The sequence below is a fragment of the Ornithorhynchus anatinus genome, chromosome 5, assembly GCF_004115215.2.
Source record: "Ornithorhynchus anatinus isolate Pmale09 chromosome 5, mOrnAna1.pri.v4, whole genome shotgun sequence".
Lineage (NCBI taxonomy): Eukaryota > Metazoa > Chordata > Mammalia > Monotremata > Ornithorhynchidae > Ornithorhynchus > Ornithorhynchus anatinus.
Window position 1 is genome coordinate 103950153 of NC_041732.1, and position 25331 is coordinate 103975483.

The window sequence follows — 25331 nt, forward strand, 5'->3', positions numbered from 1 at the left end:
CCAGCGAATATTTATAAGAGGCTGTCTGAAAGTCGGTCTACTTTTAGCACAGATGTCTGAATCACTAAGCACCTGCAATCTGTGCACACACGTTGACAAACACAGTGAATTTGGAAGCGTTCTGATTGCTAAACGAAGCCTCCGCTCAAAAGAAAACAAAAAAAAAAAACCCCAACGATCCTAATGGTTTTCCTTTGGGCACTTGGGCGCTCTTGAATCCGCTTAACGTCTCCCCTTCTCTTCTTTTCCTTGGCAAGCCCAAGGCAGCTTAGGAGGACTTCGAGAGTCTAAGATACGGCAGCTCGTGAAATTCCCTGACAACTGCTTGACCCTTGGAGGGTTTCGAGGAGCTTTTTCTATATGGGGCGCGGGTCTGAAACGGTTCCAAAACGTTGACCGTTTATTGCGGCCGCTGGCTGCGGGGCCGAGTTAAGCTCGCCGTCCCTAAACAGGTAAAACCTTCTCAAATGGATGGCCACACGCCCCTTCTGAATTGACGACAATAACGACTGCGGCATTCGTTCGGCGTTTACCGTGCGCTAAGCAGCGTGGCTCAGTGGAAAGAGCCTGGGCTTCGGAGTCAGAGGTCATGGGTTCGACTCCCGGCTTGCCGCTCGTCAGCTGTGTGACTGTGGGCGAGTCGCTTCACTTCTCTGTGCCTCCGTGACCTCGTCTGTAAAATGGGGATTAACTGCGAGCCTCACGTGGGACAACCTGATTACCTATATCTAACCCAGCGCTTAGAACAGTGCTCTGCACATAGTAAGCACTTAGCAAATACCAACATTATTATTAAGCACCGTGCTAAGCGCCGGGGTGGATAGGAGATCATCAGATCCCACCTGGGGCTCACAATCTAGGGAGGAGGGAGAACGGGGATTGAATCCCCATTTTGCAGGTGAGGGAACTGAGGCCCAGAGAAGTTAAGTAGCTTGCCCACGGTCGCACAGGAGGCGACTGGCAGAGCCAAGATTAGAACCCGGGTCCTCTGAGTCCCAGGCCGGGACTCTTTCTGCTAGGCCATGCTGCTTCTCGACAGTCTAAGGACTGTTCTCTTCCAGGTGCTCGGTACAGTGCTCTGCACACAGTAGACCATAAGCTTCTCGAGGGCAGGGATTCATGTTCATTCATTCATTCAATAGTATTTACTGAACGTTTACTATGTGCAGAGCACTGGACTAAGCGCTTGGAATGGACAATTGGGCAACAGATAGAGACGGTCCCCGCCCACTGACGGGTTTACAGTGGAATCGGGGGAATCCAATCTAATCATGTCTAGTCACGTCTGCTGACTCTATTGGACTCTCCCAAGTGCTCAGTTCAGTGCTCTGCACAGAGAAGGCTGTAAGCTTCTTGAGGGCGGGGATCATGTCTGCTAACCCTACTGTCCTCTCCCAAGCCCTCAGTACAGTGCTCTGCACACAGTAGACGGTTAGCTCCTTGCGGACGGGGATGGTGTCTACTAACTCAACTGAGCTCTCCCGGATCGTTGTTCTACAAAACGCTGAGGACACGTTACCCCACTCCTCAAACAGACTCCAGCGTGTTTCTGCCACTTGTCAGCTGTGTGACTGTGGGCGAGTCCCTTCACTTCTCTGTGCCTCAGTGACCTCATCTGTCAAATGGGGATTAAGACTGTGAGCCTCACGAGGGACAACCTGATTCCCCTGTATCTACTCCAGCGCTTAGAACAGTGCTCTGCACATAGTAAGCGCTTAACAAATACCGGCAAATACCATCCGCCTCCGCATCGAACACTGGCTTTAAAGCCGTCCAACCCTTCGCCTCCCTTCTCTTCCATCCTGGGGCGCACACTCCGCTCCTCCGCCGCCGCTCACCTCCTCCCTGGGCCTCCGGCTCGCCCGGCCCACGGCCGCCGACCTCTGTGCCCGCGTCCCGCCTCTGGCCCCGGAGGCCCTCCCGCCTCAAATCTCCCAGACAATGACTCTCCCCCTCTTCAAAGCCTTACTGAAGGCCCCTCTCCTCCAAGAAGCCTTCCCAGACTAAGTCCCCCCCTTTCCTCATCTCCCGCTCCCTTCTGCGTCGCCCCGCGCCCCTTATGTCCGTATCTACCAAATCCACCCCGATTTGCTCGTATCCACCCCAGCACCTAGAACAGTGCCCGGTATATAGTAAGCGCTTAACAAAGGATCACGTCTCTCCTGTCCTCTCCCCAACGCTCAGTCCAGAGCTCTTCAGCTGGGGTGGGGGTGGGGAGGGGTGTCTCACGTCCTCGCTTGGGGGTCTCTGGATGGCAGCGCCTCGCTTGCTCGTTTGGCTTGTGGGCTTCCGCTAACCCCGGCTCCTGCGACTCACACCCGAAACCCCAATTCTCACACCCGGGGCCAGCTCCGCTTGCCACGGCAGCCCGGGAAGACCAGCCAAGGGGGGGTTCGAGTGGGACAGCAGAGCTGAGGAGCGCCCAACAAGTCCCCGCGTGCCACGTGCGATTTCCGCCCAGCTCCAGGACCCGGAGGCTCGGCGGGGACCCCGGGGGCCGAGCGCCTTTCCAGAGGGTCCATCCCCCTCTGCCCTGCCACCCTTTTATTTCCACGGTATTTGTTAAGTGCTTACTACGTGCCAGGCCCCGTACTAAGCGCTGGGGGAGATACAAGCTAATAGGGTTGGGTGCAGGCCCTGTCCCACGTGGGGCTCGCGGTCTTCATCCCCATTTTACAGATGTGGGAACCGAGGCCCGGAGGAATGAAGTGACTTGCCCAGGGTCACACAGCAGACAGGTGGCGGAGCCGGGATGAGGAGCCAGGTCCTTCTGACTCCCAGGCCGGTGAATAATAACGTTGGTATCTGTTAAGCGCTTACTATGTGCAGAGCACCGTTCTAAGCGCTGGGGTAGATACAGGGTCATCGGGTCGTCCCACGTGAGGCTCACGGTCTTCATCCCCATTTGACAGATGAGGTGACCGAGGCCAAGAGAAGTGAAGTGACTTGCCCACTGTCACCCAGCTGACAAGTGGCAGAGCTGGGATTCGAACTCAAGACCGCTGACTCCCAAGCCCGGGCTCTTGCCACTGAGCCACGCCGCTTCTCAGCGTGTTCAGTAAAAAGCTTGATAAATATCATTAAACAAATAAAATAAAGTGACAGCCCCCCATCGCCCAGGGACAAAGACGAAAGAAACAGGAACCAGGATATCTGATCTCTTTAGAATCAATCAATCAGACGTACGTATTGCGAGCTTGCTACTTGCAAAGCGCCACTACCTTAAGGGTTTGGGAGAGTACAGTGTGATAGAATCGGTAGACACATTCCCTGCCCACAAGGATTGATTAAGGATTAATCAAGTAATCAAGGATCGGTTACCTATGATGAAGGAGCTTACAGCTTAAAGAATCCATCTACTTGACCAAATGGTACTGACCCGACGGAACCCACAAAAAATACAGGAAATGCATTCATTTTACCTCATTCCATACCCTCTAATCATAGCTCATCGAAAAAAACTCTTGGAAGTTTTCGAGAAAATAAAAATCAATAAGCCATCGGCTCTGAAGTACAGGGCCCGGGGAATAAGCACAGAACTTTCTGGAACAGTTCCCAGAGTTCTCAAACAATTCATCCCATTAACTCAGCACCTAGTGTTTGCAGGCTACTCTCATAATAATAATAATGATGATGATGATGGCATTTGTTAAGCGCTTACTATGTGCCAAGCACTGTTCTAAGCCCCGGGGGAGAAACAAGGTCATCAGGCAGTCCCACGTGGGGCTCCCGGTCTTACTCCCCATTTTACAGAGGCGGTCACTGAGGCCCAGAGAAGTGAATTGACTTGCCCAAAGTCACACAGCTGATAAGCGGCGGAGCCGGGATTAGAACCCACGACCTCGGACTCCCGAGCCCGGCCTCTTGCCACTGAGCCACGCTGCTTCCCTAATACGGCAGTCTGTGGACACGATACCTTAGCCCACGTCCTCCCTTGGGCCTGGAAGGCCCATCCCTCCTCAAATCCCACAGACGACGACTCTCCCGACCTTCCAAACCTCGCTCGGTGGAAAGAGCCCGGGTTTGGGAATCATGGGTCATGGGTTCGAAACCCGGCTCTGCCACTTGTCAGCTGTGTGACTGTGGGCAAGTCACTTCATTTCTCTGGGCCTCAGTTCCCTCATCTGTAAAATCTGTAAATGGGGATTAACTGTGAGCCTCACGTGGGACAAACTGATTACCCTGTATGTCCCCCAGCGCTTAGAACAATGCTCTGCACATAGTAGGCGCTTAACAAATACCAACATTATTACCCCCTCTGCCTCTGCCGCCTGTCAGCTGTGTGACTTTGGGCCAGTCACTTGACTTCTCTGGGCCTCAGTTACCTCACCTGGAAAATGGGGATGAAGACCGTGAGCCCCACGTGGGACAACCTGTGGAAAGAGCCCGGGCTTGGGAGTCATAGGTCATGAGTTCGAATCCCCGCTCTGCCACTTGTCAGCTGTGTGACCGTGGGCAAGTCACTTGACTTCTCTGGGCCTCAGAGACCTCATCTGTAAAATGGGGATCAACCGTGAGCCTCACGTGGGACAACCTGACTACCCTGTATCTCCCCCAGCGCTTAGAACAGTGCTCGGCACATAGTAAGCGCTTAACAAATACCAACATTATTATGACCTCGTACCTCTCCCAGCGCTTAGCACCTAGTAGGCGCTTAACAAATCCCATCACCACCATCCCCAGAGTAAGCGCTCGATAAATCCGCTGGATCGAATGAACGAACGAGCGGGTTGGACGCGGTCCCACGTGGGACTGCCTGATGACCTTGTTTCTCCCCCGGGGCTTAGAACAGTGCTTGGCACATAGTAAGCGCTTAACAAATGCCATCATCATCATCATTATTATTATTATGAGAGTAGCCTGCAAACACTAGGTGCTGAGTTAATGGGATGAATTGTTTGAGAACTCTGGGAATTGTTCCAGAAAGTTCTGTGCTTATTCCCCGGGCCCTGTGCCGGCTGAAGCGTCCCGTCCCTGGACAGAAGCCTCCGAACCTCTCTTCCCCGGGGTTGGCTCTCCCCTCCTCCTCCTCTCCGTCCGACGGAGGAAGGTCTCGATCAGCCAAAATAAGATTGCTAACTAATAGGGTTTCCGATTTAGACGGGGTCACCGGCACCTCAGCCCCTGAAAAACGCGGCGCAACTGGAGAGGCTTCAAAGACCGCCACGGAAACGATCAAGAGATAGAGGGACGTGACGTACAGAGAGACTAAAGAGCTAAAAAGACCGCGCTCGACTTTTATCACGACTTCGGAGACCCCACGTGCCATCTATAAACACTTCGAGAGCGTAAACGCGGTCGGTCGTGAGAGGAAATGTCGGTGTGCTTCGAGGGTCCCCGGACGGTGCCGAGAAAGGGAGCGTTCTTCCCCTCACGCCGCGGCTCCCCACCCTACTCTCGCTCTCTTCATTCATTCGGTCGTATTTACTGAGCGCTTACCGCGTGCAAAGCACTGTACTGTGCGTTTAGGAGAGTGAGACAGAACAGTGGACTTGGGTCTTTCTCTACGAAGCCCTCTGATTCATTCAATCGTATGTATTAAGCGCTTATTGTGTCCAGGGCACTGTACTGAGCGCTCTGATACCTCGACCCCAGGGCCCTTATGTATATCTCCCTGTTGCTTCCCTATCTCTAATTTATTTTATCTCACAACACTGCACACAGAAGGTGCCCGATAAATCCACTGACCTACCGTTTGCAGGCTCTTTAAGGGCAGGGATCTTGTCTACTAACCCTACCGAACTCTCCTAAGCGCTTAGTACAATGTTCAGTGCACAGTAGTGTCCGCTGCTCCAGGGCAGGGATGGAGTCGTCTAACTCTACTGTCCTCTCCCCAGCGCTCAGGACAGTGCTCTGCAAATAATAACAATAAGAGTGGCATTTCATAAGTGTTTAGTACGTGCCAGGCACTGTACTAAGCGCTGGGGTGGATCCAAGCAAATCGGGTTGGACCCCGTCCCTGTCCCACGTGGGGCTCACGGTCTTAATCCCCGTTTTACTGATGCGGAAATGGAGGCACGGAGAAGGTAAGTGACATGCCCGAGGTGACACGGCGGACGAGGGGCAGCGTGGCTCGGTAGAAAGAGCACGGGCTTTGGAGTCAGAGATCATGGGTTCGAATCCCAGCTCCGCCACTTGTCAGCCGTGTGACTTTGGGCAAGTCACAACTTCTCTGTGCCTCAGTCACCTCATCTGTCAAATGGGGATTAAGACCGGGAGCCCCGTGTGGGACAACCTGATTCTACCCCAGCGCTTAGAACAGTGCTCTGCACATAGTAAGCGCTCGACAAATACCAACATTATTATTATTAATCCCGGCTCCGCCACTTGTCAGCTGTGTGACCTCGGGCAAGTCACTTCTCTGTGCCTCAGTTCCCTCATCTGTCAAATGGGGATGAAGGCTGCGAGCCCCACGTGGGACAACCTGATGACCTTGTATCTACCCCAGCGCTTAGAACAGCGCTTGGCACAGAGTAAGCGCTTAACAGACACCGCCGTTATTATTGAGAGGCGGAAGCCGGGATGAGAACCCAGGAAGGGAATGTAATAATAACAATAATAACGGTATTTGTTAAGCGCTTCATTCGGCTGTATTTATTAAGCGCTCACTGTGTGCAAAGCACTGTACTGAGAGCTTAAATAATTACGGAATTTGTTAAGCCCTTATTATGGGTAAAATGGGGATTAAGACTGTGAGCCCCACGTGGGACAACCTTTTGTTTTGTCTCCCCCTTTCTAGACTGTGAGCCCGGTGTTGGGAAGGGATCGTCTCTATCTGTTGCCGAACTGTACTTTCCAAGCGCCTAGTACAGTGCTCTGCACACAGTAAGTGCTCAATCAATACGACTGAATGAACGAATATGTGCCGAGCACCGTTCTAAGCACTGGGGTTGATACAGAGTAATCAGGTTGTCCACGTGGGGCTCACAGTCTCAATCTCCATTTTACAGATGAAGGAACTGAGGCCCAGAGAAGTGAAGTGACTGGGCCAGGGTCACGGAGGAGCCGAAATTAGAACCCATGACCTTCGAACTCCTAACGATAATAATGTTGGTATCTGTTAAGCGCTTACTATGCGCAGAGCGCCGTTCTAAGCGCCGGGGGAGATACGGGGTCATCGGGTCGTCCCACGGGAGGCTCACGGTCAATCCCCATTTTACAGATGAGGGAACTGAGGCACAGAGAAGTGAAGCGACTCGCCCACGGACACACAGCTGCCGAGTGGCGGAGCCGGGATTCGAACCCATGACCTCCGACTCCGAAGCCCGGGTTCTTGCCACTGAGCCACGCTGCTTCTCTAGACTCCAGGCTCGTGGGCAGGGAATGTCACTGCTTATTGTTGTGTTGTACTTTCTCAAGCACGTAGTACGGTGTTCGGTACACAGGAAGCCCTCAATAAAGACAACTGAATGAATGAATATTTAATTCTCGATTGTTTCCTCCTCCCCGGAATTTGTTTTAGCAACTTGAGGCCAGAGAGCCTGTCGACCGCCTCTATTACACCCTCCTAAGCGTTCGGTACAGTGCTCCGCAGAGTAAGGGCTCAATAAATACCACCGACTGATCGACTGATGGGGGAATGCCACATGGGGAAATGAACGTAGCGAGTTTTTTATGGTAATAATGATAATGTTGGTATTTGTTACGCGCTCACTATGTGCAGAGCACTGTTCTAAGCGCTGGGGGAGAGACAGGGGAATCAGGTCGTCCCACGTGGGGCTCACAGTTAATCCCCATTTTCCAGATGAGGGAACTGAGGCCCAGAGAAGTGAAGCGACTCGCCCACGGTCACCCAGCTGCCGAGTGGCGGAGCCGGGAGTCGAACCCGTGACCTCGGACTCCGAAGCCCGGGCTCTTTCCACCTGGTATTTGCTAAGCTACGTGCCAGGCACTCAACGAAGCACTGGGGTAGATAGGAGACGATCAGGTTGGACACGGTCCCTGTCTCACATGGGGCTCGCAACTTGAATCCCCATTTTACAGAAGAGGCCCAGAGACGTGAAGTGACTCACCCAAGGTCACCCAGCAGGCAAGTGGCAGAGCTGGGATTAGAACCCAGGGCCTTTGACTCCCAGGCTCTAGCCACTAGACCACGCTGCTTCTCGTGACTCCGCCTCTCCATCTCTTCCACTTGAGTCCTTGGAGAGAAACACAGAAGAAGCCAAGACGACGCCAGACCCGGCAGGGCTTCGTGGAAGCCGGGTGGCTCAGCGGAAGGAGCCCGGGCTTGGGAGTCAGAGGCCCTGGGTTCTAATCCCGGCTCTGCCACGGGTCTAGTTGTGTGACTTCAGGCAAGTCGCTGCGCTTGTCGGTGCCTCGGTTACTTCGAAAAGGGTGACCGGGCAGAGGGGGTGGGACCCTCTGGAGAGGCGCTCGGCCCCCGGGGTCCCCGCCGAGCCTCCCTGTCCTCGAGCCGGGCGTAAATTGCACGTGAGCACGCGGGGACTTGTTGGGCGCCCCTCAGCTCCGCTGGTCCGACTCCAACCCCCCTTGGCTGGCCTTCCCGGGCTGCCGTGGCCAGCGGAGCTGGCCCCCGGTGTGAGAACTGGGGTCCTTGTATCTCCCCCAGTGCTTAGAACAGTGCTTGCCACACAGTAAGTGCTTAAAAAACACCATTATTATTAAAATGGGAATTAATAATAATAATAATAATGTTGGTATTTGTTAAGCGCTTACTAGGTGCAGAGCACTGTTCTAAGCGCTGGGGGAGATACAGGGTCATCAGGTCTTCCCACGTGAGGCTCACCGTTAATCCCCATTTTCCAGATGAGGTCACTGAGGCCCAGAGAAGTGAAGCGACTCGCCCAGATGACAAGTGGCGGAGCCGGGAGTCGAACTCATGACCTCTGACTCCGAAGCCCGGGCTCTTGCCACTGAGCCGCGCTGCTTAAATCCTACTCCCTCATATTTAGAGGGCGAGCCCCATGAGGGGGTAAGGGATTGTGTCCAACCTGACTCACTGGTATCGACCCCAGCGTTGAGAACAGCGTTTGGCACATAGTAAGTGCTTAAAAAGTATCACAATTAATACACAACTGAGTAAACATAGGGACCCAAGGGCCGGGAACAGGTATAAATGAGTTTAGTGCTAACACTGTGTGTGTGTGTGTGAGAGAGAGAGAGAGAGAGAGGTGGCGGGAAGCGAGGAAAAGAGAGAAAAGAGAGAGGAAAGAGAGAGGAGCGAGAGACAGAGGAGAGGGAAAGAGAAAAAGATAGAGAGAGATAGGAGAGAGAGAAAGAGAGAGACAGAGAGGAGAGGGAAAGAGAGAATGAGAGAGAACACGTGAGAGAGAAAGAGAGAGAGAGAGATGAGAGAGAGAGAGCTAGAGATAGAGTGGAGAGGGAAAGAGAGAGGAGAAAGAGAGTCCACGTGCGAGAGAAAGATAGAGATAGATTAAGAGAGAGAGAGAGATAAAGACGACAGAAGGAGAGAGATAGAGAGCATGTCAGAAAGTCAGAGACAGATAGGAGAGAGAGAAAGAGAGAGACAGTTGGGGAGAGAGATAGAGATAGAGAGAGACAGGAGAGAGGAGAGGGAAAGAGAGAGGAGATAGAGAGAGATAAAGAGCACACAAGAGAGAAAAGTAGAGAGAGAGAGTGATAAGAGAGAAAGAGAGAGATGAGAGAAAGAGAGAGAGAGAGAGAGAGAAAAAGAGAGAGGAGAAAGAGAGAGCGCACATCAGAAAGAGAGAAAGAGAGAGATAGAGAGAGGAGAGGGAAAGAGAGAGAGGAGAGAGATAGAGAGCACGCAAGAGAGATAGAGAGAGATAGAAGAGATAGAGAGAGGAGAGGGAGAGGAGAGAGAGATAGCCCGCAAGAGAGGTAGAAGAGCGAGAGGCGAGGGAAAGAGAGAGAGGAGAGAGAAAGAGTGAGAGAGAGCACGTGAGAAAGATAGAGAGAGATAGAGAGGTGAGAGAGACAGGAGGGAGGGAGAGATAGAGAGCTGGAGAGAAAGACAGGGAGCGCGCGCGCGAGAGAGAGAGAGAGAGAGAGAGAGATAGGAGGGAGGGAGAGACAGAAAGAGAGAGAGAGAGAGAGAGAGAGAGAACTAACCCTGGAAGGCTCTCTGGAAGAGGTAGAGTTTCAGGAGGGTTTTGATTCTGGAGAGAATAACGGTCTGTCGGACTGGAGTGGGAGAGCTCTTATACGCGTGAAAACCAGGATCCGGCCCACTGTCATTCATTCATTCTTACTTATTGAGCGCTCACTGTGTGCAGAGCACTGTAATAAGCGATAGGAATGTACAATGAGAAGCAGCGTGGCTCAGTGGAAAGAGCCCGGGCTTGAGAGTCTAATAGGCATGGGTTCGAATCCCGGCTCTGCCCCTTGTCAGCCGGGTGACCGTGGGCGAGTCACTTCACTCCTCTGGGCCTCAGTGACCACATCTGTAAGATGGGAATTGACCGCGAGCCTCCCGTGGGACCACCCGATGACCCTGTATCTCCCCCAGCGCTTAGAACGGCGGTCTGCCCCTAGTAAGCGCTTAACAAATCCCAACGTTACTATTACTATTACAGTTCGGCAACAGAGACGATCCCTGCCCAATGAGGGGCCCACAACCTAAACGGGGGAGACCGACGGCGAAGCAAAGCGGAACAGAACGAAAACAGAAACAAAACATCATCATCGGGCCAAGCCAACTTTTACAAGTTTTGCCTTTCTCAATTCCTCTGGGTGACCGGCGGGACGGTGACTGCTATTTTGAGGAGAGATTAGCTGAAGAAACTGACCGGCTGCAGGAACCTGCTCTACTCATGGAGGTGATAAGAAGAATAACGATGGTAATAATAATAATAATTAATTGTTAGGGGTTTCCTGTGTGCAGAGCTGAGCACCGAGACAGAGAGTCAGGCGGTCGTAGTCACCGAGTGCTTACCGTGTGCACAGCACTGCGCTAAGGGCCGAGGAGAGGACAAGAGGACGATAAACAGACACATCCCCTGCCCATAAGGAGCCCAGAGGGGGAGAGGGACAGGAATAGAAATCAATAAAATGACAAGCACGGACATAAGTGCCGCGGGGCCGGGAGGGGAGAAGCAACGAGGCTTAACGGCAAGAGCCCGGGCTTGGGAGTCGGAGGTCACGGGTTCGAATCCCGGCTCCGCCCCTTGTCCGCTGGGTGACCCTGGGCGAGGCACTTCATTTCTCTGGGCCTCAGTCCCCTCATCTGTAAAATGGGGATGAAGACTATGAAAGCCTCAAGGGGGACAACCTGATGACGTTGTAACTACCCCAGGACTTAGAACAGTGCTTGGCACATAGTAAGCACTTAACAGATACGATCATCGTTATTATTATTAATTAGTTCATTCATTCATTCAGTAGTATTTATCGAGCGCTTACTATGTGCAGAGCACCGGACTAAGCGCTTGGGATGAACAAGTCGGCAACAGATAGAGACGGTCCCTGCCGTCGGACGGGCTTACGGTCTAATCTGTCAGGACCCCTATGGCAGAAGGGAAGCAGCGTGGCTCAGTGGAAAGAGCCCGGGCTTGGGAGTCGGTGGTCATGGGTTCTGATCCCGACTCCGCTACTTGTCTGCTGTGTGACCTTGGGCAAGTCACTTCACTTCTCTGGGCCTCAGTGACCTCATCTGTAAAAATGGGGATTAAAAAACGTGAGCCCCCCCGTGGGACAATCCGATGACCCTGTATCTACCCCAGCGCTTCGAACGGTGCTCTGCATATAGTAAGCACTTAACAAATACCATAATTATTCTTATTACAGCATTATTGCAAAGGGATGAATCAAACTCACCCCACTTTTTCCCCTCCACCTCTCAGCCAGGCTTGGAAACACCGAGCTCAACAAGTCTGTGACCCCTCACACCTCTTTTCCCGACGGGCTGGGAGGCAGCCTGGCCCGGTGGCTAGATCCCGGACCCGGGAGTCAGAAGGTCGCGGGTTCCGATCCCGGCTCCTCCGCTTGTCTGCTGGGTGACCACGGGCAAGTCACTTCACTTCTCTGGGCCTCAGTTCCCTCAACTGTCAAATGGGGACGGAGACCGTGAGCCTCAGGTGGGAGAGGGACCGTGACCCACCCGATCTGCTTGGATCCACCCCGGCGCTTAGTCCAGTGCCTGGCACATAGTAAGCGCCTAGCAAATACCACCATCGTTATCACTGAGACGCTTCAAAAGGTTCTCTTTCTTGTGTGCGTTTGCCTCGGGTCCACCTCCTACCCTCCAGTCCAAATTCCACCGGTGTGTACCCTTTTGGGGATGATTTTCCCTTTGCCCCGTCTTTTAGCCGCTCCCTCTTAAGGGTTGGAAAATGACTTTTCAAGGCTCAGAGAAGAGGCGTGACCGGGGCAGGCCCGCTGGGAATCTCCAGCGGCTCGACCCGGAAAAGCCGGGATGCATTGCGGGATGGAGCCAAGCTTCCCGCGCGATCCGCTAGCCGCTTTTATGGGGAACACGCCTGCCAAGTCTGTGGCCCATTCGTTGCCGATTTGTCCATTCCAAGCGCTTAGTCCAGTGCTCTGCACAGAGAAAGCGCTCAATAAATACGATTGAATGAATAAATACTGTTGAATGTGGCGGTGGACTCTTCCAAGCGCTCAGTACAAAGTTCTGCACCTAGTAGGCGTTCAATAAATACAACCGCCCGCTTGATTCTACTGGAGAAAGAGAGAGCGTCCGCGTCTCCGTGGTGACCGACCCCGCCGACGTCCGTCGGCCCGGACCCGAGATGGGTCTCCCGAAGCCCGACCGATGTACTCTCCCGAACGCCCAGGACAGCGCTCGGCACGAGGTAAACACTCCGTAAATACAAAGAATGAACGAACGCCCTCCCTGAGAGGGCAGTGAAGGCGAAGCAGGGCGGCTCAGTGGGTAGAGCCCAAGCCTGGCAGTCAGAAGGTCCTGGGTTCTAATCCCGGCTCCGCCACTCGCCTGCTGTGTGGCCTTGGGCAAGTCACCTCACTTCTCTGGGCCTCAGTTCCCTCACCTGGAAAATGGGGATGAAGACTGGGAGCCCCATGGGGGCCGGGGTTTGGGTCCCACCTGCTTAACCTGGACCCGCCCAGCGTTTAGAACAGCGCTTGGTACACAGTAGGTGCTTTAACAAGTACTATAGTTATTGCTGCCTTGGCCCGGCCGAGTGAGCCTCAGGTCTGGACCCTGGTGGGGAAATCATTCAATTCACTCAGTCGTATATATTGAGCGCTTACTGGGTGCAAAGCACTGCCCTAAGCACTCGGGCGAGGAATATAAACCAACAAAGGGACAGGTCTCCGCCCACAGTGCTCTCATGAAGACAAGGGGGAGAAGCAATGTGCCTCAATGGCAAGAGCCCGGGCTCGGGAGTCAGAGGTCGTGGGTTCTAATCCCGCCTCCGCCGGCCATCAGCTGTGTGACCGTGGGCGAGTCACTTCGCTTCTCTGGGCCTCAGTGACCTCATCTGTCAAATGGGGCTGAAGACTGTGAGCCTCACCTGGGCCAACCTGATGACCCTGTATCTCCCCCAGCGCTTAGTACAGTGCTCGGCACATAGTCAGCGCTTAACGAATCCCGACGTTATTATTATTATTAAGAAGAATGAGGGCAACCGACCGAGGAGGGGGCGGGGCCTCCCCAGGAGGTGTGAAGTGACGTAGGGCGGGAGCTGGGGGCGGGGCCTCGGGAGGGGGCGGGGCCTCTGGTGACGTAGGGTGGGGTCTGGGGGCGGGGCCTCAGACCCGTGGGCGGGGCCTCCTCAGGAGGCGCGTAGTGACGTGGGATGGGAGTCTGGGGGCGGGGCCTCAGGGCAGGGGGCGGGGCCTCCCTCAGGAGGCGTGTCGTGACGTAGGAAGGTATCCGGGGGGCGGGGCCTCAGGGCAGGGGGCGGGGCCTCCCTCAGGAGGCGTGTCGTGACGTAGGACGAGAGTCTGGGGGCGGGGCCTCAGGGCAGGGGGCGGGGCCTCCCTCAGGAGGCGTGTCGTGACGTAGGACGAGAGTCTGGGGGCGGGGCCTCAGGAGGAGGGGGCGGGGCTTCTTCGGGAGAAGGGAAGGGGGGCGACCAAGGGAGAGGGCGGGGCTTCCTCAGGGGAGGAGGGGGCTTGAGGGCGGGGCCACGGGGAAGGAGGGAGGGTGACGTAGGGCGGGGGCCTGGGGCGGGGCTTCCTCAGGAGGGGGGAGGGGGCCTGGGGGCGGGGCCTCAGGTGACGGAGGGCGGAGGAGGGGGCGGGGCCTGAGGGGGCGGGGCCTCGGGAGGAGCGTCCTCGGAGGGGGCGGGGCCTCGGGCGGGTCCATGAGGAGGTGGGCGGGGCCCGATGAGGCGGGAGGGGCCTGGGGGCGGGGCTTCCTCGGGTGGGGGAGGGGCCTGGGGGCGGGGCCTCATCAGACGTAGACGTATGAGGGGGCGGGGTCTGAGGGGGCGGGAAGGGAGGAGTCACGGGGAGGAGGGCGGGGCCTCCTCGGGAGGCGGGGAGGGGGCGGGGCCTCCGGTGACGTAGGACGGGGGCGGGGCCATGTGGAGGTGGGCGGGGCCCGAGGAGGCGGGCGGGGCCTGGGGGCGGGGCCTCCTCAGCCACTAAGAAGGATAATCTTCCTGGCATGTGTCCCCCGCTCGCTACGTGCCCCACACTCTACTGTACACGGCGGGAGACGCTAGCTTGTCCCCGGCCCCCCCCCGGCCTCCGTGGGGCTCCCGGTGTCCGTCCCCATTGGACAGATGAGGCCACCGAGGCCCCGAGAAGCCAAGGGCCGAGGCCACGCGGTAGACAGACACGGGGAGGATTAGAACCCAGATCCTTGCCACTCCCAGGCCAACGATCGGTCCACTGAGCCGTGCACACGAGGGGGTCCGGGGAGGGGGCCCGGGCCGGGAGGGCGGGGCCCAGGGAGAGGGGGCGGGGCCCAGGGGAGGGGGCGGAGCCCCGGGAGGCAGGGCGCAGGCGCCGAAGGGCGGGGCCCAGGGGGAGGGGGCGGAGCCTCGGGCGCGGGGGGGCGGGGCCACGGGGCAGCGCGCAGGCGCCGCAGGGCGGGGCCCTGGAAGGGGGCGGAGCCTCTGCCTCGGGGGCGGGGCCCCGTGAAGGGGGCGGGGCCAGGGGCCAGGGGCCAGGGGTCAGGGGTCGGGTCAGCTGTCCGGGGGGCCCGGACCCGACCCCGGGGGTCGTCGCGTCCTAGGAAACGGCCCCACCTCCCTCCTACACACATCTACATGGACACACGCACACACGCGCACATACATGGACACGCACGTACATGGACGCACATGCATGCCTACACATGCATGGCCACGCACGGGCCCACACCTACATGGACACGCATGGACACACCTACATGGACGCCCGCACATGCATGGATACACACACACGGACACGCATACAGGGACACGCACATACGTGGACCCCCGTGCGGGGGCACGCGCACATAAACGGACGCACCCACATCCACGGGCACACGCGTGGACACGCGCCCATCCACGGCCACGCACAGAGACGGTCCCACGGACACACCGAGACACACGCATCCGTGGACACGCCCCCCCCCCTCCCCCCGACGCTTAGGGACCCACACGGGGACCCCCGGCCCGACCCCCCTGAGCCCCGAATGCCCAGCCGGGGGGGGTGGGGGGGGCCGGGGGGGCACCCGTCCGTCCGGGGGGCGTCTCCCCCGCTCCCCGGCGGGGGCAGGGAGCGGGGGGAGAGTGGCGGGGTAGGGTCGGGGCCGCCCCCACCGTGCCCGGCCCGGGCCTTGGGGGGCAACGGAAGGGGCCGGGGCAGGAGGAGGGGAGAGGGGGAGGGGGCGCAGCACCTACCCAGGCCGATCCATGCCAGCTCTCCGGCCGAAGGGACCATCTTCCAGGAGCCTCCTCCTCCTGCTCTTCTTCTTCTTCTTCTTCCTCCTCCTCCTCCTCCTCCTCCTCCTCCCGAGTGGCGGGGCCGAGCCTCCCGCCGGGAAGGTGGTGCTGGGGGGAGGGGAGAGGAGGGAGGGGAGGGAAGCCGGGAGGAGGAGCGAGGGAGGGGCAGAGAAATTCGCACCCACCTCCCCCTTCACCCCCATTCATTCATCCCATCGTATTTATTGAGCGCTTACTCTGTGCAGAGCGCTGGACTAAGCGCTTGGAACGGACAAATCGGCAACAGAGAGAGACGGTCCCTGCCCTCTGACGGCCTTACAGCCCCTCTCCCCCTCGGGGGTCCCGGCAAGGGGCAACGCGAGGCCGGAGGGCTGCCCGGGGGGAGGCGGCCAGGTGGGCCGAGGCCTCCCGCGCGGGGGTCAAGGGTCGTCCCGGGGTGGCGGGAAACACCGGGGCGGTGGCGCCCCCTGGCGGCGCGGGGGGGGGGACCGAGCCCGCCCCCGGGGGTCGGTGGGGGGGGGCAGGGGGAGCCCCCCCACCCTCAGGGGGGACGTGGGGGTCTCGGGGCTCCCTCACCCACCGCCCTCCCCTCCCCTCCCCTTCCTTCCTTCCTCCGATCCCGTTTATTGAGCGCTTCCTTGTGTGCGGAGCACTGCGCTGGGAAAGCACAATTCAGCAACAGAGACGATCCGATTTGTCCACTCCAAGCGCCCAGCGCAGTGCTCCGCACGTAGTAAGCGCTCAATAAATACATACTATTGAAGGAATCCCCGCCCACCCCGGGCCTGCCGTCTAGAAGGGTGGGGGGCCACAGACAGCGGACACAGGTCACCCCTTCCTCCCTCCCCTCCCTTCTCTCCTCCTCCTCCTCCATCCCGGCCTACATCCTAATAATAATAATAATTTTATTATGCTGATATCTGTTAAGCACTTACTATGTGCCAAGCGCCGGGGTGGATACAAGCAGATGGGGTTCAATTCATTCATTCATTCAGTAGTATTTATTGAGCGCTTCCTGTGTGCAGAGCACGTGGACGAAGCGCCCGGAACGGACAAGCGGGCGACAGATGGAGACGGTCCCCGCCCTCCGACGGGCGGACGAGGACGACGGCGATAGATAGAGTCGAGGGGAAGGACGTCTCCTAAAGACGACGGCGACTAGATAGGATCGAGGCGATGTACGTTTCGTTAACGGAACGAATAGGGTGACGAAGATAGAGACGGTCGAGCGGACGAGTACGGTGCCGAGGGGACGGGAAGGGAGAGGGGGAGGAGCGGAGGGAGATGGGGGGAGGAGAGGGTTAAGTTGAGGAGAGGTGAAGGGGGGGCGGTGGAGGGGGTAGGGGGAGAAGGGGAGCTCGGTCTGGGAAGGCCTCTCGGAGGAAGAAGAATAACGCTGGTATCTGTTAAGCGCTTACTGTGTGCAGAGCGCCGTTCTAAGCGCTGGGGGAGATCCAGGGTCATCGGGTGATCCCACTTGAGGCTCCGCGGTCTTCATCCCCATTTTGCAGAGGAGGGAACTGAGGCCCAGAGAAGTAAAGGGACTCGCCCACAGTCACCCAGCTGACGGGGGGGCAGAGCCGGGAGTGGAACCCACGACCTCTGACTCCCGAGCCCGGGCTCTTGCCACTGAGCCGCGCTGCTGCCCTTCCGTAAGGCTTCGAAGGAGCTTTAAGACCGACCTCCTCTTTGCAAGGAGAAAACCATCTCCAACCCCTCCCAGAGGAACAGGAGCTGATTACGGTGCTTGTTACTATTATTATTGTCATTAATGGTGATATATGTGAAGCACTCACTATCTGTCAAGAGCGGCACTAAGCACTGAGGCAGACACAAGCTAAACGAGGCAGCTAGAGACCCCGTCCTACACGGGCTTCATAGTCTAAGGGGAAGAAAAGAACAGGGATTGGAGCCCCATTTGCCAGATGAGGAAACCGAGGCCCAGAGGAGCGAAGTGACTCTCCCAAGGTCGCCCGGCAGGCGACTCGCCGGCAGAGCCGGGATCGGAAGCCAGGGCCTCCGACCACCAGTCCGCGCCGTTTCCCTTTCACCTTCCGCGGCGTGGCCTAGTGGATAGAGAAGCAGCCTGGCTCAGCGGAGAGAGCCCGGGCTTGGGAGTCGGGGGTCACGAGTTCGAATTCCAACTCTGCCGCTTGTCAGCCGGGTGAGACTGTGGGCAAATCACGTCACTTCTCTGGGCCTCGGTTCCCTCATCTGTAAAATGGGGGGGGAAGACCGTGAGCCTCACACGGGACAACCCGATGACCCGGTATCTCCCCCAGCGCTTAGAACGGTGCCCTGCACGTAATAAGCGCTTAACAGATACCAACGTTACTATTATTAGAGAGCACAGGCCTGGCAGGCGGGTGGACCTGAGTTCCAATCCCGGCTCCGCCCCCTTGTCCGCTGTGTGACCTTGGGCAAGTCGCTTCGCTTCTCTGGGCCTCGGTCCCCTCTTCTGTAAAACGGGGGTGAAGGCTCCGAGCCCCAGGTCGGACCCGCCGTGGGCAGGGATTGGCTCTCTCCCTTGCTGAATTTTGTACTTTCCAAGCCCTCAATCCAGTGCTCTGCCCACAGTAAACGCTCAAGAAATACGATCGAATGAATGAATGACAGGGACTGTGTCCAACCTGTTAATGACAATGGTATCTGTTAAGCGCTTACTGGGTGCCCAGCACTGTTCTGAGCACCGGGGTAGATCCGGGCTCGTCAGGTTGTCCCACGCGGAGCTCACGGTCTTCATCCCCATTTGACAGATGAGGCAACCGAGGCCCAGAGAGACGAAGTGACTTGCCCAAAGTCACACAGCTGACGAGTGGCGGAGCCGGGATTAGAACCCACCGCCTCCGTCTGCCCGGCCCGGGCTCTTGCCACGAAGCCACGCCGCTTCCAACTACCCCAGCGCCCGGTACGGCGCCTGGCACGTAGTGAGCGCTTAACAAATTGCATCAGTGGCCTTTACTGGACTTCATTCTTCGGCTGTGGGACCCACAGGGCTTCTCAACCAGAGAGCGGGCTTTCCCTTCCTCCTTAAGTACTTCCTGCCGGTTTACTCGGCCTTAGAATCTGTTCATTCATTCAATCGTATTTAGTGAGCGCTTACTGCGGGGCAAAGCACCGTACTAAGCCCTTAATCATTTAAACGGGGAACCGCCTCCTCCCTTCTCCCCTCCCGACTCCCACGCCGGGGCAGAGTTTTAAGACCAGCTCAGGTCCCCGCAGGTGGTGGGGGACAGGTTGGGGGCAGCCTCCTCTTCCTTGGGGTGGAAATCATCTGATTTCCCTGCGCATCCCTCTCCCGGCTCCCGGAAACGTGCCTCCGCTCCCGTCACGTTCCCCTCCCGGTGACGCGAAAGCGGGCAGATCTGCCAACACGCGGCGGCCTCTTCCGGGTCACAGAGTGCCGCGACGGCGTGTTCCGAGCTGGGCCGCCCAGATGATGCGACCCTGCAATTTCAGTCAGTCAGTGATACTTATTGAGCACTTACTACGTGCAGCACCCTCTACTAAGCGCTTGGGAGAGGACGATAGAACGGACACATTCCCTGCCCACGTCGAGCCGACGGCCCCGGTGGGGGAGGCGGGACGTGAATAGAAATAAATCAAATCGCAGATTTGGACCCAAGTGCCGTGGGGCCGGGAGGGGGGATGAACGTCAGGGCCGTCGACTGTATTTACTGAGCGCTTGAGGTGCGCGGAGCACTAGTACTAAGCACTTGGGAGAGGACGGTAGAATAATCAGACAGATTCCCTGTCCGCAGTGAGCTTAGACTCTAGAGAGGGGAGACGGACGTGAACAGAAATCAATAAATGACAGACGGGGACTTCACCGCTGTAGGGCTGGGAGGGGGGATGACTAGTCATTCAGTCAATCATATTTATTAAGTGCTTACTGTGTGCAGAGCACTGAGTTCCTTCCTCCCCACTGCCGGGGCATCGACGGTTTCCTCCCCAGGCCTCGCGAGGGATGGGAGCTACTCTTTGCGGGCAGGGAACGTGTCCGATTATTGTTCTGTCGTCCTCTCCCAAGTGCTTATCCCAGTGGTCCGCACCCGGTAAGCGCTCAGTAACTACGACGGATGACCTAGACCCTTGAGGAGGAGCCCTCTTCTCCCGCCTCTCCACCTTCCTGGACCGTGAGCCCGTCGTCGTCTCTACCCGTCGATGATGATAATGCTGCTATCCGTTAAGCGCTTACTAGGTGCCAAGCACCGTTCTCGGCGCTGGGGTGAACAAGGTAAACAGGTGGTCCCACGTGGGGCTCACAGCCTTCATCCCCATTTTCCAGACGCGGTCACCGAGGCCCAGAGAAGCGAAGCGACTGCCCTAAGGTCACCCAGCAGGCAGTGGCGGAGCCGGGATTAGAACCCACGTCCTCCCGACTCCCCAGCCCGGGCTCTTGCCCACTGAGCCGCGCCGCCGCTCGGTTACCGCGTTGTACTTTCCAAGCTCTCGGCACAGCGTCCTGCGCAGGGTGAGGGCTCGGTCGGTAGGACCGGACGAAGGAACGAACGCCAAACAGGAGAACCGAGGCCTACCCACGGTCCCGTCAACACTTCTGTCCGTTTTCGCTGCATTTCCTTTCTTCAACGTGCTTATTAGCGGGATATTTGTGTTTCAATGGCCTCTTTCTTCACTGTAATCAGCCTCCCCCTCCTTCCTGATTCCTCCCCGCGCCCCGCCGGTGTTTTAAGCCAGCTGAGCAGGGTGTTTGGCGGGTGAGATGGCAGGACTGAGATATTGGCAGGTAAACAGAGGCGGCGAGAAACCTCTGGCTGATAGAGATCGCCACCCTCCCTCCCCGTGAGGCGGGACTACAAAACAAGCCTCCGCCTGGCCCCGGGCCTCCCGGCCTGGCCCCGGATGGGGCCCGGTCGATCCGTCCGGGGGGACTTACTGAGCGCTCCCTCTGTGCGCCTAGCGAACGCCGTACTCACTAGCGCTTACGGACCATAAATAACACTGCGGTACCTGTCGGGCATCTGCTTATATGCCGGGCGCTGTACTGGGCGCTGGGGTGGACCCAAGCTAACCGGGTTGGACGCCGTCCCCGTCCCACCTGGGGCTCACGGGTCTTCATCCTCGTTCGACAGACGAGGGAACCGAGGCCCGGGGAAGTGAAGTGGCTTGCCCCAGGTCGCGCGGCGGACGAGGGGCGTGGGTTCCGCTCCCGGCTCCGCCGTGCGTGACCTTGCGCAAGTCACTTCACTCCTCTGGGCTTCGGTTTCCTTATCCGCAAAATGGGGGATGCAATTCCCGTTCTCCTTCCTAGGAGCCACAAGTGGGACGGGGGCCGTGTCCAACCTGATGATTCTTCTATCTACCTCAGTACTTGGCACGGTGCTTGGCACAGAGTAAGCCCTGGACAAGAACCATAAAAACCGGTAAGTGATTTGCCCAAGGTCACACGGCAGACGAGTGGCAGACCCCGGGATTAGAACCCAGGTCCTCTAATAATAATGATAGTATCTATCGAGTGCTTACTGTGTGCCAGGCACTGTTCGAAAGACTGGGGCGGATACAGGCTAATCAGGCCGTTGTCCCACGTGGGGCTCACTGTCTTCATCCCCATTTTCCAGATGAGGGAACTGAGGCACAGAGAAGTGAAACGGCTTGCCCAAGGTCACGCGGCAGAGAAGTGGCAGAGCCGGGATTAGAACCCACATCCTCCGACTCCCAAGCCCGGGTTCTTGCCCACTGAGCCACGCTGCTTCTAATCCCGGCTCTGCCACTTACCTGCCACGCGAGCTTAGACAAGTCACTTCACTTCCCTGGGCCTCAGTTACCTCGTCTGGAAAATGGGGATTCCCTTCTCAGGGTGGCACCCGGAGAGTTCCCGGGCCCCCGCCGGCCCCGGCTACGGGAGGGAGAGCGGAGCGGAGCGGCCACGGGCCCGAAACTCCCCCGCGCCGGGCGGCCCGGGAGAGGGTCGAGGGCGGAGACCGGAGCTGACCGCGCGGAAGGCGGCGACGGTCAACCGCCGCCCCGTTTTTCCCCGGAAAACACTGCGGATCCACGGCCGGAACGACGGCGGAGGGAGAGCGGGGCCTTCCGGGAGAGGTGGGGCCGTGGCGGCGCGATGGGTCGGAGACGACAGCGTAAGACGAGACAGAAAATGGGGATTAAGACCGTGAGCCCCCTGTGGGACAGGGACTGGGTCCGACATGATTAACTTGCATCTACCCCAGCGCTTAGTACAGTACCTGAAACACAGCGCTTAACAAATACCATCATCATCATCATCATCGTAATTATAACGATGATGGTATCTGTTAGGTGCTTTCTATGTGCCAAGCACCGTGCTAAGCACTGGGGTGGATACAAGGCAATCAGGTGGTCCCACGTAGGGCTCGCCGTCTTCATCCCCATTTTACGGACGGGGGAACTGAGGCACAGAGAAGTGGCTTGCCCTAGGTCACCCGGCAGACGGGTGGCGGAGCCGGGATTAAAACCCAGGCCCTCTGACTCCCATCCCCGTGCTCCTTCCGCTAAACCACGCATCTTATTATTGTCATTATTATTAGAGAGGAAATAGAGGTGGTTTGCGCTTTTCATCATTTTCCAGGGAATTTAGTCTTGGGAACAGAGCCAGGGGAAAGAATCCCGGACTTCCCAGCCCCTCCCCAGCGGGCTGACCTCAGCCCCGCTCCGGAGACGACCCCGCCGCCCCCACGCAGCGCCAATCCCGGCTCTGCCATTTGTCTGCTGTGTGACCTTGGGCAAGTCATTTCATCTCCTCCGCACCTCAGTTCCCTCATCTGTAAAATGGGGATTAAGACGGGGAGCCGGCGTCAGAACCCGGGTCCTTCTGACTCCAGGCCCAGTTAGCATCCAGCAGATGCCCGGTAGAGCTGTCGGCATGATGATAACAATAATAACGTCGGTGTTTGTTAAGCGCTTACTCTGTGCCGAGCACCGTTCTAAGCGCTGGGGGGAGATACGGGGTCATCAGGCGGTCCCACGTGAGGCTCACGGTTAATCCCCATTTTCCAGATGAGGGAACTGAGGCCCAGAGAAGTGAAGTGACTTGCCCACGGTCACCCGGCTGACAAGTGGCAGAGGCGGGATTCGAAGGTGCTGGGGGGGGGGGGGGGAAATACTAACGATTAAATGAAAGTCAAGTGGAAAAGTAGACCTGGGTTTAGATCATTGGGGGGGGGGGGCGGCGGGTAAATCAACAAACCTGTTGAAAATATAATCCAGCTGAATCAAAGGAAAGCAGGGAATTTCTTCCCTGCTTTGTTGAGAAAATTCCCCAGCCGAATCCGCTGACAGCTAAATACTCTAGCTTCCGCTCCGGAGGAAAGGGAAGAGGAGGGAAGGAGAGAGAAGAAGGGGCAGGAGAGAGGGTTAGTAGCCTTGTATCTCCCCCAGGCCGAATAACCGTGGTATTTGCTGAGCACTTACTATGTGCTGTACTAAGCGCTGGGGCGGATGCAAGCAGATCAGGCTGGACCCAGTCCCTGTCCCGCTCGGGGCTCACCGTCTCAACCCCCATTTCCCAGACGAGGGAACTGAGGCCCAGAGGAGTGAGGTGACTCGCCCAAGGTCACCCGGCAGCCAGCCGGGTCCTTCGGACTCCCAGGCCCGGGCTCTATCCACTAATAATAAAAATAACGTTGGTGTTCGTTAAGCGCTTACTACGGGCAAAGCACGGTTCTAAGCGCTGGGGCGGGGCTACGAGGTGATCAGGTGGTCCCCCGTGGGGCTCCCAGTCTTCATCCCCATTTTAAAGATGCGGTCACTGAGGCACAGAGGAGTGAAGTGACTTGCCCAAAGTCACCCAGCTGACAAGCGGCCGGGTGGGGATTAGAACCCATGACCTCTTACTCCCGACCCCGGGCTCTTTCCACTGAGCCACGCTGCTTCGCTGCGCCATGCTGCTGCTCCACCCCGGCGCTTTACATCGACCCCGCTGTCTGCCAAGCGCTTAACAAACACCATAAAAACTAGTGCTGTGCCGAGTACCTCCTGGGGACAAGAGCACTTTATTGAATGATGCACTGAGTACTGGGCCCTTGGGGAAGTAAAATGAGAGGAAGAGGTCTGGTGGAGGCTATCTTTCCACAGTGCTCTCCCAAGCGCTTAGTACAGCGCTTTGCACACAGGAAGAGCATTCGATAAATACGATGAAATGAGTGAATGGTCCTCCTGTGTGTGTCCGAGGGTGCGAGAGGGTGTTGCGGGAAAGACAGGAAATGCCCACAGGTGACGAGGAAAAAGGCAGCTAACGGGGATTTTCCCAAGCCGCTCCTCTATTACCTCCTTCTCCCCTTACTCCCCTCTCTCACCTGACGATATTTCTGAAGCGCTTACTACGCGCCAAGCACGGCTCTAAGCGCTGGGGTAGATAGATACAAGCTAATCGGGTCGTCCCGCGCGGGGCTCCCCGTCTTCATCCCCATTTGACAGGTGAGGGAACTGAGGCGCAGAGAAGTGAAGCGAATTGCCCCAGGTCACCCAGCGGACAAGAGATCAGAGCCCAGGTCCTTCTGCCTCCCAGGCCCGGGGCTCTAGCGACTAAGCGGTGGGGCTCGGCGGAAAGAGCCCGGGCTGGGGGGGGGTCAGAGGTCATGGATTCGAATCCCGGCTCTGCCACTGGTCAGCTGGGTGTCTGTGGGCAAGTCGCTTCTCTGTGACTCGGTTCCTTCGTCTGTAAAATGGGGATGGAGACTGGGAGCCTCACGTGAGACAACCTGATCAGCCTGTAGCCATCCCAGCGCTTAGAACAGCGCTCGGCACATAGTAAGCGCTTAACGAATACCGACACCGTTATCATTATCGGGCCCTGCTGGGCCGAAGCGCAGGAGGCTTTTAACAAGGGTTCTGTGTGTCCGTGTCTTACGCGAGAGACCCAGACGCCCTGTTTACTCTGGATTCTGAACGTCCCAACGAGGAGGAAAAGCAAAAACATTTGAATTTTCCCTCTCTCAGTTTCTTGCACAAAAGCAAACTGTAGCGAGCTGGAGTCTTTTTGGCATCTTCCGTGACTACGAATCAATCGGTCTGGGTTCCCCGGTGGAGTCTTGAGAGTTTCCCTTGTTTATTTTTGTAATTTATGGCTCCAAGGTCAAAGAGCAGCGGGCCTGGCTTCGGTTGCCGAACTGTCCATTTATTGGGAGGTTCCGGACGCGGTGGGCCGAGTGACCGCTCACCTTGTGGAGATCGCCACGGCGCAGCCCGGGAAGTAGCCATCAAATCGGTGGGATCTCCTGGGCGCTCACTACGCGCCAGGCACTGTGCTGAGCGCTGGGGTGGATACAAGCTACGCGGGTCGGACACCGTCCCCGTCCCCCGCGGGGCTCCCGGTCTCCATCCCCATTTTCCAGATGAGGGAGCCGAGGCCCAGGGAAGTCAGGCGACCGGTCCGAGGTCTCCCGGCAGACAAGGCGCGGGGCCGGGATTCGAACCCGGGACTCTGTGACTCCCGGACCCGGGCTCCAGCCACCGGGCAACGCTGCGTCTCGAAACCCAAGGAGACTCAGGGGACGGAAGAGAGATTTCAGGTGGGCCCTCCCCCGGGGCCCGGCCCGGGCCTGCCGCTCTCTC

The 25331-nt window shown here is 57.5% G+C and overlaps 1 protein-coding gene across 1 annotated transcript in view; it reads right to left on the reverse strand.

Moving 5' to 3' along the window:
- The window catches only part of TGFA (transforming growth factor alpha), a 99937-nt gene extending 84041 nt beyond the window's left edge, over positions 1 to 15896 (reverse strand). Inside the window, exon 1 of the mRNA XM_029066612.2 lies at positions 15741 to 15896. Coding sequence (XP_028922445.1) covers positions 15741 to 15780 — 40 coding nt within the window. The 5' untranslated portion in view covers positions 15781 to 15896. The remainder of the gene's footprint in view (positions 1 to 15740) is intronic.
- Between the last annotated feature and the right edge of the window lie 9435 nt (positions 15897 to 25331).